Source organism: Pseudophryne corroboree, chromosome 3 (assembly GCF_028390025.1).
Source record: "Pseudophryne corroboree isolate aPseCor3 chromosome 3, aPseCor3.hap2, whole genome shotgun sequence".
In the NCBI taxonomy this organism is placed as follows: Eukaryota; Metazoa; Chordata; class Amphibia; order Anura; family Myobatrachidae; genus Pseudophryne; species Pseudophryne corroboree.
In genome coordinates, this window is record NC_086446.1 from 604,729,110 (window position 1) to 604,741,784 (window position 12,675).

Genomic DNA, 12,675 nt, shown 5'->3' on the forward strand with positions numbered 1-12,675 from the left:
CTAATGTGCAGTTGTGTATTTGGCTTTTCGCCTCCAGAATGCCAATTTGCCAGGCATTCTGGGGCACACAATGAACACATGATGTCGGCGATCACAGACGACTGATGTCACGGCACAGTCCCTTAAATTAAGTAACATTATTCCCTCTGTCTCTGAGACTAAAGAAAATGCAGAGGAAGAAGAAGAACCTGCAATCACATGGGATGCTACTGTGCCAGGGAAAGCCCTCCTGCCTATCGTGGCATCACGTGGAACCATGCCAGGCAAGTGGTTAATGAATATGTACAACAGTGTGGGGTCAACCACAATAATAGCAGCCAGCTCTGGGCTATGCCAGGCTGGGTGGGTCATAAAAATAACAGGCAGATCTGGAGTGTGAGGTCACTCTGTCATGCTACAACCCAGCCCCAGAACAGTCACCACAAGACTCAATTCCCTAGTAGGTGTTATCTAGGATGTGAAAATATACTTACCTCTTCTAGGGAAAGTAGCCCAATACTGACAAGCTCTGGGGTTCTTTCCAAAACCCCTAGGTTTAAGAGGTTGAAGCAATGAGTTGCAAATAAATAAATAAAATTAGTATGGTGTGGGACTACAATTCTCATCAAGCCTGTCTGCTGTAATATGCTGACACCTGAAATACTAAGAGAGCCAGCCATGAGTTGTTTTTAAGGTACATGCTCAGTAAGACACTGTTAAATTTTGTGGCCAAGACTTGGACTTAGGCCTACAATACGTTAAACTTTAATCATGCCCAAAGGATTGTAAATTCATTTACTCACAATGACTGAGCACTGGACCTTCCACATCCACTAACCAGGGTCTACTGAGATTTAAATGTCAGTGGTAAATGCAAATAAGTTTGGAATTAGGGTAGTACCAAGGAATTTGTTGGCATTGTGCATTTGACCTGTAATAATCAGAGGAAACTTCAGCCTGAAGCTTAAAGTGGGTCTGTCCTCAACACATGTCCCCACAGTAGTTGCTGTCATTCTTTGATCTGCATCTACATCATCCAGTCAGAATGTCAACACCTGAATGTCAGCATGTTCTGAACGATGACAGTCAGAATGTGGACATGGATGCTATGTTGACATACAGAAATGCCGACATTGTCATAATGTCTACATGTTCATTATTTCGACAGTCAAAATGCTGACATAACATTTTAATGCTACATGTTAGGAGGAGGTTTAGGGTTAAGTTTAGGATAAAATAGTGAAAAATGCTATGGTGACATTTTGACTATTGAAATAATGAACATGTTGACAGTACGACCATGTCAATAGTTCTGTACTATATGTCGGCACATTACACATCAACATAACATCTCTGGGTGGCACATAAGGTGTAATGGTTAGCATTTCTGCCTCACAGCACTGAGGTCGTGGGTTCCCACTATGACCCTAACTATGTTTAGTTTGTATATTCTCCCCGTACTTGTGTGGGTTTCCTCCGGGTACTCCAGTATCCTACCACAATCCAAAAATATACTGGTAGGTTAATTGACTCCCAACAAAAATTAACTCTAGTGTGAATGTGTGAGCATGTACATGTGGAAGGGAACATAGACTGTAAGCTTCACTGGGACAGGCACTGATGTTAATGGTCAAATATTCTCTGTAAAGCGCTGCAGAATATGTGTGCACTATATAAATAACTGGTAATAAATAAATAATAAATATGTTGACATTCTGACTGCTGACGTTCAGCTCATGTCGATATGATGTTGACATTCTGACTGTTGACATATCGAAGTCTGTAGATTCTAATGACAGGTATTAATGTAGTATATTTAATTTTGTATTTTAATAAAATGAAGGTTGTGCTGTTCAGTTCATTTTTTTTCTCTCACAATCCCCCCTATTATTTTCTTTGTTCATCACCAATGACACCATATTGGCCCTTAAATATATGTGATATTGTAGAAAACTAGTGATATGCTCACCAGGGCCGTCAAGGCATTGGGTGAGCCTGGGTAGTGGGGAGGCGTGGCCACTGTAGGGGGTACAGATGCATGGATACGCCTCCCCTGCACCCCCTGACCCCCTAGAGAGGCCCAGGGCTGGGTACTATATACCCACTCCTATACCCTCTTTGTGCTTTCGGTTCTCTTGTTATAAAAGAAGATCTACACTATGGGTCTATAGTTTTGTAAATAAGCCTATTGGCCACTCATGGGTCAAGAGAGAGGCAGAGTTGTGACCAATAGTAGAATTTTCTGGGTGGATTAAATTTGGGTGGTTTGGGAAAGAGTTTGGGCTGATCAGGGCAGGGCCTATTTTCTTCCCATTTGGGAAGTATATATTGACTGTGATAGAGAAAGGGGGAAGTATAGTAATGAAATAATAATTTTCCATATATTGCAGGACAAAAGGGAGTGCCTTACAGGAAAGCACAGGTACTATCTAGCACAGTATGACACTTGTAAAGTAACCAGTGGCATTATTTGCAGCTGGTCTCAATAACTCCTAATAACTAAATCATTTCCAAGTGATTCAGCCGAGTGAGTCAAATCTCCTGTAACTTTTATATATATATATATATATATATGCAGTGTTTTATTGTGTACAGTCATACTAATACTGAATATGTAAATACATAGACTTTCACATATGTGCTGCTCAGTTTCGAGAAGTGCAGCACTTCCCAATTTTTCTTTCCCAAGCATATAATACAGTATATAGCGTTCATTTGTCAGAGCCTCACAAGTAAAGTGGAAGTTATTTGTATAATCATTGTTCCATATATCAAAATTCTTACACAGTATTGATCATATAAGCAGCACTTTTATGATGTCCCTATAAACCCAGGTACACAATATCCTATTGTATTGCTTTATGCTATATTCCAACTCATTCATATATAAGATGTGCACCATGCATATGTACATCACCATACACATGCCCAGCTGCACACACTTCTTCTTACATAAGACAGCGTGTCATGAGGAGGGGATGTAGTTGTGTGTTTTATACTTCATGAAAGCCATAAAGGTAATCATGCAGGCCACCTGTGAACGGATGACCGGCTGCCTTAGTGCTGTATTTTGTTTTTCTTTCTTAGCTACACCCTGTTCACATCCTGTCTTAGAAAATACTGAATGACAGAAACATACTGTAGTCTAAAGTATTTCACTTACCTATTTTGCAGTCATAGGAAGAGTCCATTTATAGTGGAAAATAAAAAAGTTTAGGAGGGTAAAGGAGAGGCAGCGCTAAAGTGATGTGATCCAACCGTATATACCATAGGAACAAAGTGGCAAATGCAGTCTTCAGAAGGAATTAGCTATGGAGGTCTAGCTCTATAAAAGCGACTCTTTTTGGAGCTTGATAGAGCTAAGCAGCAGTCCATTAATGCTGCTTTCACATCGCAAAACCTGCTTTTGAAATGGTATTTGAAACGGTTCTTAAAACGGGTCTGAGCAGTTAAACCCCTTTCACATCTCATGTTGTAACCAGTAAATTACCATTTCATTACCGTTTTGGTACCTTTCACACTGAACCCGTTTCACCCATAGAAAACAGTGGTTGTCATTATAAATGGACTTTTCTGGCCCACACATTATTAATAATTATTAATTAATTCATTATTAAAAATTTGGATAGTCGTACGATGGAACCCAGCAGCTTGAAGCATTTTTGCTATGTTTTTATATATGAGGGTATCCTTGACTGTCCCAGTAATTTGGCAGCAGATTTCCTCATCCCCTCTGATCCTAAAGCAGCTCCCTCACCTCTTCATCACTCCAATTAGACATTTTATAATGGCTTTGCAGTCTAAACGTTTATAAAGCCACTCTCACATGTGTCTCCTGTGTTTTCCAAGCTGTTTCCTGGTTGTGGCTGCTGACATCACACATGGAGACAGCCTATGACCTGCTGGGGCTTGCAAATACTGTTTCAGACCCTTTCACACTGCACAGCGAAATGGGACTGAAACGGGTAGGACCCTTCTTTTTTACCGTTTCAAAATACCGGTATTTTGAAAACGGTAAATTGAAGGGGACCCTTTCACATCGCAGCTTGACCCGTTTAGGAAGCCAGTTAAAACGGCAAAATACCGGGTATAAGCTGCGGTGTGAAAGGGGTATAAGATTGATGAGGAATGCAATATAACCAGTCAGTTAGCCTAACGCAGGAGATAGCTCCAATACCACTTGGTTAGGCTCTTGTTTGATAACCCTGAAACCTAAATCATGTAGAAATGGTAGTTTATGTCCTAAAAGTGTGCAATGAGATTAATGAGCTATTAAGAGATATGGCTACTTTTTTGTAGCTTTTTTCAAAGAATCAGACCTTGCATTGTAAATAATACTATACATAATCAATAAATTGTTTATGTAGGAACCAGAATGCCACTTACCTTCTAAGACAATATCCTTAACGGCAGTAATGTAGAGTTCAGGGTCATCTTCAGAAGACAACTGTTTCCATTGTAGCCAGTCTTGAAAGACATTCGTGAAGTCCTCTTTCTCTATTACTCCACAAAATAAGACAATCACCTTGTTAGGTGGCCTCAAAATTGTCCTCAAGCTATCCAAAACTTCTGGATAGTCAAAATTGCCTTCTAGATCTCCAGACAAAAGGATGAGAATGCATTTACTCCTCTGCAACATTTCCAGCTGTTTATTTGGTATAGGTTCATACTTGAGTTCATATGTCTGGATAGCAAAATCTTTAACTTGATGATTTCTTTCAAATAGACTGACAAGATATTGGCACCACTCACTTGCATCAGGTCCGTGAAGTATTAATAAGTCATAAAAACCTGTAAAATAACAACAGTAATGTTTTAATACATCTAGGAGCAATGGAATTCATGAGTCGCTAATAAGTCACAATGGAAATAAGATATACTGAATGGGGTAGAATGTAACACTGTTTTCAATATGAAATGATACATTATTAAATTACAACTGGGGAACATTTGTAAAACACCTGCTTTGTGCAAAATGGGGATTTTTGTTTACTTACCGTAAAATCTCTTTCTCTGAGTCCATCTGGGGGACGCTGCGCCGTTACTTGTGGGTTAGAGGTGTGTGGTAGTGGAGATTGGCACAGAACTATCAAAAGCTGACTCCTCCCCCCTCTAACCCCTCCCATCTCCTTCCTGCTCAGCCCTGTTCAGTTAACGTTTAGCCAAGCCAAAGGAGATAGACCAGAATAAAAAATTAACCAATTAAACCAGACAAACTATGGGAGGGATCGCAGCGTCCCCCAGATGGACTCAGAGAAAGAGATTTTACGGTAAGTAAACAAAAATCCCCATTTCTCTGTCCTCCATCTGGGGGACGCTGCGCCGTTACTTGTGGGATTTCCCAAAGCAAGCTAATGAGAGGAGGGAGACGTTGACGGCATAGCCGTCTGTAAAATACGACGCCCAACAGAGGCAGTCTCCAAACTAAAAGTATGAAACCGGTAAAACTTTGTGAACGTATGGACTGACGACCAGGTCGCCGCCCTGCATAGTTGCTCAACAGATGCACCACCGCGAACAGCCCAAGACGCTCCAACTGCTCTAGTCGAATGAGCCCTAATTGAGTCAGGAACCGAAACGTTTGAGGACACGTAAGCCTGTCTGATGGCCGAAGTTACCCAACGGGCCACAGTGTTCTTAGAGGCAGGCCAACCTCGTTTGGGAGCATCAATCAATACCAGCAAGGAATCCGTACGACGGAAAGACTCCGTGCGAGACAAATAAATACGTAAGACCCGAACAACATCCAAGAGAGCCAAATGGGAATCCTCCCCCTGAGAAGATGACGGATTAAAAGCTGGAAGAACGATGTCCTGATTTAAATGGAATGCTGAAACAACCTTTGGAAGAAATGAAGGTTTTGTCCGCAGCACCACCCGATTTTCATGAAACACTAACAAGGGTGGCCTGCAAGAAAGAGCCGCCAACTCAGACACTCGTCTAGCTGAGGCAATCGCCAAAAGAAAAACAACTTTTTGTGTTAGATAACGTAGTTCCACAGATTCTAGAGGTTCAAATGGAGACTTTTGAAGAGCCTTAAGTACCAAGTTTAAATCCCAGGGAGGAATCGGAGGAACAAAAGGTGGTTGAATTCGAAGTACCCCCTGCAGGAATGTTTGAACCTCTGGAATGATTGCTAATTTCTTTTGAAAAAGGACCGACAAGGCCGAAACCTGACCCTTCAGGGAAGAAAGTTTTAAACCTTTGTCAAGACCCTCCTGGAGAAAGGAGAGCAGGCGAGGAAGTCTAAACAAATGCGGAGTCAAGTTCCTTTTCTCGCACCAAGCAATGTAAATACGCCATACTCTATGGTAAATGCCAGAAGTCACCGGCTTTCTAGCCCGAATCATTGTCTGAACAACCGCACAAGAAAGGCCCTTTGCCTTCAGAATGTTGGATTCAAGAACCAAGCCGTCAAAGCCAGCCGATTTAAATCTGGGTGGCGACAAGGTCCTTGAAGAAGAAGATCTGGTCGCAGAGGGAGGCGCAAGGGATCTCCGACGACCATGCTGCTTAGAAGAGTGTACCACTGTCGGCGCGGCCAATCCGGAGCCACCAGAATTACTGCAAGGCCTTCTCGCCGAATGCGTTGGAGTAGACGTGGGAGCAGTGGAATTGGTGGGAACACGTAACCCAGCTGAAATTGCCACGGAGCTGTTAGTGCATCGATCAGAAATGCTTGAGGATCCTGAGTTCTTGATCCGTAAACCGGAAGTTTTTTGTTGAGGCGTGACGCCATCAGGTCTATGTCTGGCATTCCCCAGCGATCCACTAGAGAAAGAAACACTTCCTGGTGAAGTTCCCATTCTCCCGGATGAATCGTGTGACGACTCAAAAAATCTGCTTCCCAGTTTTCGACTCCCGGAATGTGAATTGCTGAAATCACGGGAATCCAATGCTCCGCCCACGTGAGAATCTGAGCAACCTCTCTCATTGCGGACCAGCTGCGAGTTCCTCCCTGTTTGTTGATGTAAGCCACTGCCGTGGCATTGTCGGATTGCACCCGAACTGGATGGCCCTGCACCATGGTCTGAATCCGAATGAGAGCATACCGGATCGCTCTCAATTCCAGAATGTTGATTTGTAGTTTTGACTCTTGATTGCTCCAGCGCCCCTGTAAATGATGAGTCTGGAACACTGCTCCCCAACCGCTGAGGCTTGCGTCCGTGGTTACCATCATCCAAGACCAGACCGTGAACGGCGCACCCTTCCTCAGATTGTGACTGTGAAGCCACCAGTAGAGCGACTGACGAGTTCTTATCGACAAGCGTATCAACTGCCGTTCGAGACGTGAATCCGTCCGAGTCCAACAGTGGAGAATCTGAGCTTGAAGAGGTCGGGCGTGGAATCTGGCGTATGGAACTGCCTCGAATGAGGATACCATCTTGCCCAGTACCTGCATGCATCTGAGGACTGATACTGCCGGCAATTTTAACAGGGTTCTGATTCTGGCTTGTAAGTCCTGAATCTTGTCTGTAGGAAGAAACACCTTCTGGCTGTTGGTGTCGAATAGAAGACCCAGAAAAACCATTTTCTGTGACGGGAGTAAAGACGACTTTGGAAAATTGATTATCCACCCGAACGACTGTAGAGTCTCTATCGTTAGACGCAGGTTCTGATTGAGAATCTCCGGTGACGGGGCCTTGATCAACAGGTCGTCCAAGTATGGGGTGATGTTGACCCCTTTGCAACGGAGAACTGCGACGACATGACCCAGGACCTTCGTAAACACCCGGGGAGCCGTGGAGAGACCAAAGGGAAGGGCCCGAAACTGAAAATGCCACGGACCTACTGCAAATCTCAGAAGGGATTGATGTCCTGTCCAAATTGGAACATGTAGGTATGCGTCCTTTATGTCTATTGAAGCCAAATATTCCCCTGGCTCCATGGCTGCGATAATGGAGCGAATGGATTCCATCCTGAATTTTTGGGATGAAAGGTACGGATTGAGAGCTTTTAGATTTAGAATGGGTCGAAACGAACCGTCCGGTTTGTCTACGAGAAAAAGACCCGAGTAAAAGCCCCGACCTCTCTGAGGAGCTGGGACCGGAAGGATTACTCCATTTTGTAATAATGTTGCTGTTGCCTGAAGGAGAGCTTGACGTCTGGAGGGGTCGTCTGGGAGAGGTGTGACAAATAGTCGGGCTGGGACTGCCTCTTCGAAATCCAACATATATCCTCTGGAAATGACCCCTATTATCCACCGATCTGGTTTCGATAGGAGCCACACTTCCCTGAAGCGAAGTAAACGAGCCCCAACCTGTATTGATCCCTCCAGAGGGCCCGAAGCGTCATGCCTCAGGCTTGTCGGCAGGCTTACTGGCCGGTCTGCGAGTAGCCTGAGCTCCTCTACCTCTGAATGATCCCCTCCGTGGAAATCTGGAGAAGGGTCGAAAGGACTGGAAGTTACCTCTGCCCTGCGTACGAAAGGACCGAAATCTTGTAGGCTTTGGTTTGTTAGGAGCAGACGGAAGGAAAGGGCTCTTTCCTCCCGTAGTATCTGAAATTATCTTCTTTAACTCTGATCCAAAGAGAAATTCGCCTTCAAAAGGAACTGCCGTCAAGGTCTGCTTTGAGTCCGAATCAGCATTCCAAACCCTAAGCCAAAGAGATCGTCTTGCGGATACTGTTAAGGCAGAAACACGGGACTGTAGCGCCACCGAATCCAATAAGGCTTCACCCACGTAAGTAAGGGCCTCAGAAATCTGATCTGCTAATTGAATGGCCTCCGACGGATCGTCTGACTGCATCCCAGATACAACCTGTGCAAGCCACTCATCAACGGCTTTAAGCACCCAGGCACTCGCCAGAACTGGACGGAGAGAGACACCTGATAAGGAAAACATAGATTGAACAGGGCTGAGCAGGAAGGAGATGGGAGGGGTTAGAGGGGGGAGGAGTCAGCTTTTGATAGTTCTGTGCCAATCTCCACTACCACACACCTCTAACCCACAAGTAACGGCGCAGCGTCCCCCAGATGGAGGACAGAGAAATTAGCTTTTTCCAGAGTGAGCTCAGTGCTGGCTTAGGCCGAGTGCACGCAAGAATGACGTTCTGCTGGTGCGATGGTGGGGACGAATTCCCTTTAGCCTAGACCAAGCAAGATTGGCCGAACACTACGCAATTCTATGAAAAATGGAAAGATATCTTTTTTGGCCTTCATTTAAATGCACCACATCGTACACAATATCTATGGATTGGCCGTGCAGCTCAGTACATTGGCGTTTCTATAATGGGTGCAATGGGTGCAATGCACACGGGCCCCTAGGTCCAGAGGGGGTTGGGGGGCACATACCACACGCTGCACCCATGTTTTAATACCTAACTTTCTGGAGTCCCACGTTGGGCTCTGCAGCCGCAGCAAAATGGCTGCAGCACATGCACAGCAGCCATTTCCGGTGAAGGATCCAGGAGAAGCTTCTGCCGGCTGCAAATAAGAAGTGTAGTGACAATAGGCTACAATGGGCAATCGCCATCTTCAGATGGTGGTAGCTGTGGGAGCCGATATTGGAAATACTTCAGTTTCTGGATATTGGTAAATCAGGCAGCATTGCATTCCTCATAGAAACTTGTGGGGGATGTGGCTGCCAGTGGGAATAGAAGAATTCCCTCCTACATACAGTACATTCAGGGTGCAGCTAACCCCCGAAAATGTGTTTTCTGGGAAATAGATACAAATATTGTTTGATAAATGAGCTCCATAGTCTCTTATAAAAAAGTTACCATTGTTTACCACTGCATTGGTCAGCAAATACCTAACCCTGCTCACACTAGGGCTAATTAGCTCTCTAACAACATCAGAGTATATTAGTGCTCATATGACAGAAACTCAGTATTTAGACATCATACTGTATGCATGCAAATATGGTATATTCATGTGTCTAGGATTCAAGTACATCCCATCAGGTCTTGTGGGGCTCTCCATGTCTGAGATACACAGGGGCCTGTCCGTATATTTAGGATGCTGGAGAGATAAGACACACTGGGGTGCACCACATGGACAAAAAGCAAATGACAGAGGCATGCTTCCATGATTAGCTGCTGGGTCCTAGTGCCTGGTGACTAAAGGTCCAGTAACAGAGGCAGAGCAGAGTGGGGCCTGTGGGGCAGACAGACTTCCCCACAGGTGCATCAGACCAACAGAAATCTCCCTGGTGGGTCCTTTGGCTAATACACCCCTCTCTTAGCACCTTCACTGCTTAATGCCTAACTTTAAAAAAAAAAATAGCATTCGGTTAATCCTAATAGAGCACTTATCAGCCGAAAGGAAAAAAAAGACTCCCATTGTTCTACATGGTCACAGCCCTCCTAGACTGCATGTGCTGCATCCTTCGTTTGTCAGGCCATTATGCGGCAAACAGTAAGGTCATACATCCCAGCCTGGGAGGCCAAAGTAGCGGTAATATCAGGGCCTGAGGTTACTCTAGGTGGCATTGATACCACAGAGCATTCACTGTATTTAATTACAGTGTAACCTTCTATCACTGTGTAGCTGGTATGAAGAGTATGAGTAGATGACTCACCTCATCACTGCAGCATCCCCATACCCTGGCTAGCTTATGGGTATTGGCAATTACTGGATTAAGGGTCCCTGCTCATGGGAGGTGGTTGATAAATAGACAGTTAAAAGATAGACAATCAGTAGGTCAACACCATATGGTCGAGAGTCAAAAGTCTGACAGGGTCAAATGTTGTCAGTCAAAAAGTCGACAGGGTCAAACGTCTGAAGGTCAATGGGGACAAAAGTTCGACAGGGTCAAAAGGTTGACAGGGTCGACACATGTTTTTTTTATGTGGGGGGTTTTCGTGATTTTATAACTTTTTTTTTTCCATTTACTATCCATGTCGCAAACTATTACCTTTAGTAATCTTGTGGTGAGCAAAGTGGAGCTGAGCGAGCCACCGAGCCCGAGGCATGGCGAGCATAGCGAGCCCAAAAAAGGACGAATTTTAACAAATTTGGGCTAAATATATTTAAAAACACAAACTTTTTTTGGGGTGTGTTGACCTTTAGACTGTCGGACTATTGACCCTGCGGGCTTTTGACTGTCGACCAAATGCTGTTGACCTAATAACCGTCTATCTTTTAACTGTCCAGCTTGTACACAACATTCCTGCTCTTACAGGCTTTACAGAAATGTTTTCCTCCTTGTGTGAACCCAGGTGATGCTACCTCATAGGCAGGGGATGAGGATGCAGATGTGATGTGATAAAATCCTCAGTGCAATAAGTTATTACATTACAGTACATGGATGAATTCATTATTGCATGCACGGATAGAGCTTGCGAGAAAGCTCTGTCCTTGTGATGCCACTCCGCAGCCTTGTCGGGATATGTTTTAGGAAAAATACCCTGAGTATGCGCGGCACATGCATCGCTGTCGCCAACATTGCTGCTAATGCTGCCAATGGGTAAATCCCCTTTGCATACCTCCCAACATTGCAGCGTAGCATGGAGGGACACTTTCGCGCGCCGCAGATGCGCACCCGAAATTAGGGGGCATGGCCTATCGCAAAGAGGGCATGGCCTCACGGGAAGTGCCGCGATCGCAAGCCATGCCCCCGTTTTTATCATTATGGGGGCATGAACAGCGCTCAGAGAGCTGCTGGGCACGCCCCTTTTCCCTCTCTGCCGTGAATAGACACTGTGCGCATGCGCACAGCGTCTATTCACCGCTGCTCTGCTCATAGCAGCGAGTGGCAGGGAAGGCTCTCCCAACTGCCCCCCCCACCCGCGGGACTGTTGGGAGGTATGCCTTTGCAACTACCACCATTCGCGCCGGGACCCACCAACCGCTGCTCAAACTCATCAGACCCAGGGACCGGTGATTGGAGGGCTGCCGGTCTTTGGATCCTCTTCCTGCTGTAAACTCCAATGCTGTAAAGTGAGCTGTTGCTTTGCAGCACCACTTTACTGCACTGGGGGTCACAGCGGCAGCAGGAGGATCCGATGACCAGCAGCCCTCATCAGAGTATCAATCACAGGTCCCTTGGTGTAGGTAAGCATGACCTTTTTCTTTTTTAATTTTCATAATGATTAGCTTGTGTACCTCTGGACACACATAGCTGATCACACTGGCCGGGTCCCTGCACAGCTTTCACTGGCAGCGGGCAGATAAAGCTGTGTAGGGGTACAGGATTCACAGTGAGTCCTGTGGTAACGTTATCTGAAGATAGCGTAATTATCACAAGTATGAGAAATGCGATCAGGTTACAAAAAAAGATGAGAATTAAAGGGTTTAGAGCAATTTTTCCATGAAAACTGCTCCAAAAGCCCTTTAATACATTTCAGTTATACAAAAAATAAGAATTTACTCACCGGTAATTCTATTTCTCGTAGTCCGTAGTGGATGCTGGGAACTCCGTAAGGACCATGGGGAATAGCGGGCTCCGAAGGAGGCTAGGCACTCTAGAAAGATTTATGACTACCTGGTGTGCACTGGCTCCTCCCACTATGACCCTCCTCCAAGCCTCAGTTAGGACACTGTGCCCAGACGAGCAGACATAATAAGGAAGGATTTCGAATCCCGGGTAAGACTCTTACCAGCCACACCAATCACACCGTACAACTCGTGATACTATATCCAGTTTGACAGTATGAAAACAACTGAGCCTCTCAACAGATGGCTCAACAATAACCCTTTAGTTAACAATAACTATTTACAAGTATTGCAGACAATCCGCACTTGGGATGGGC

At 45.0% G+C, this 12,675-nt stretch overlaps 1 protein-coding gene across 1 annotated transcript in view; it reads right to left on the reverse strand.

Annotated features, from left to right (window-relative positions):
• PIK3AP1 (phosphoinositide-3-kinase adaptor protein 1) overlaps nucleotides 1-12,675 on the reverse strand; it is a 288,810-nt gene that overhangs the window by 216,163 nt on the left and 59,972 nt on the right. Inside the window, exon 2 of the mRNA XM_063963241.1 lies at nucleotides 4,366-4,770. Within this exon, the coding sequence (XP_063819311.1) occupies nucleotides 4,366-4,770 (405 nt within the window). The remainder of the gene's footprint in view (nucleotides 1-4,365; nucleotides 4,771-12,675) is intronic.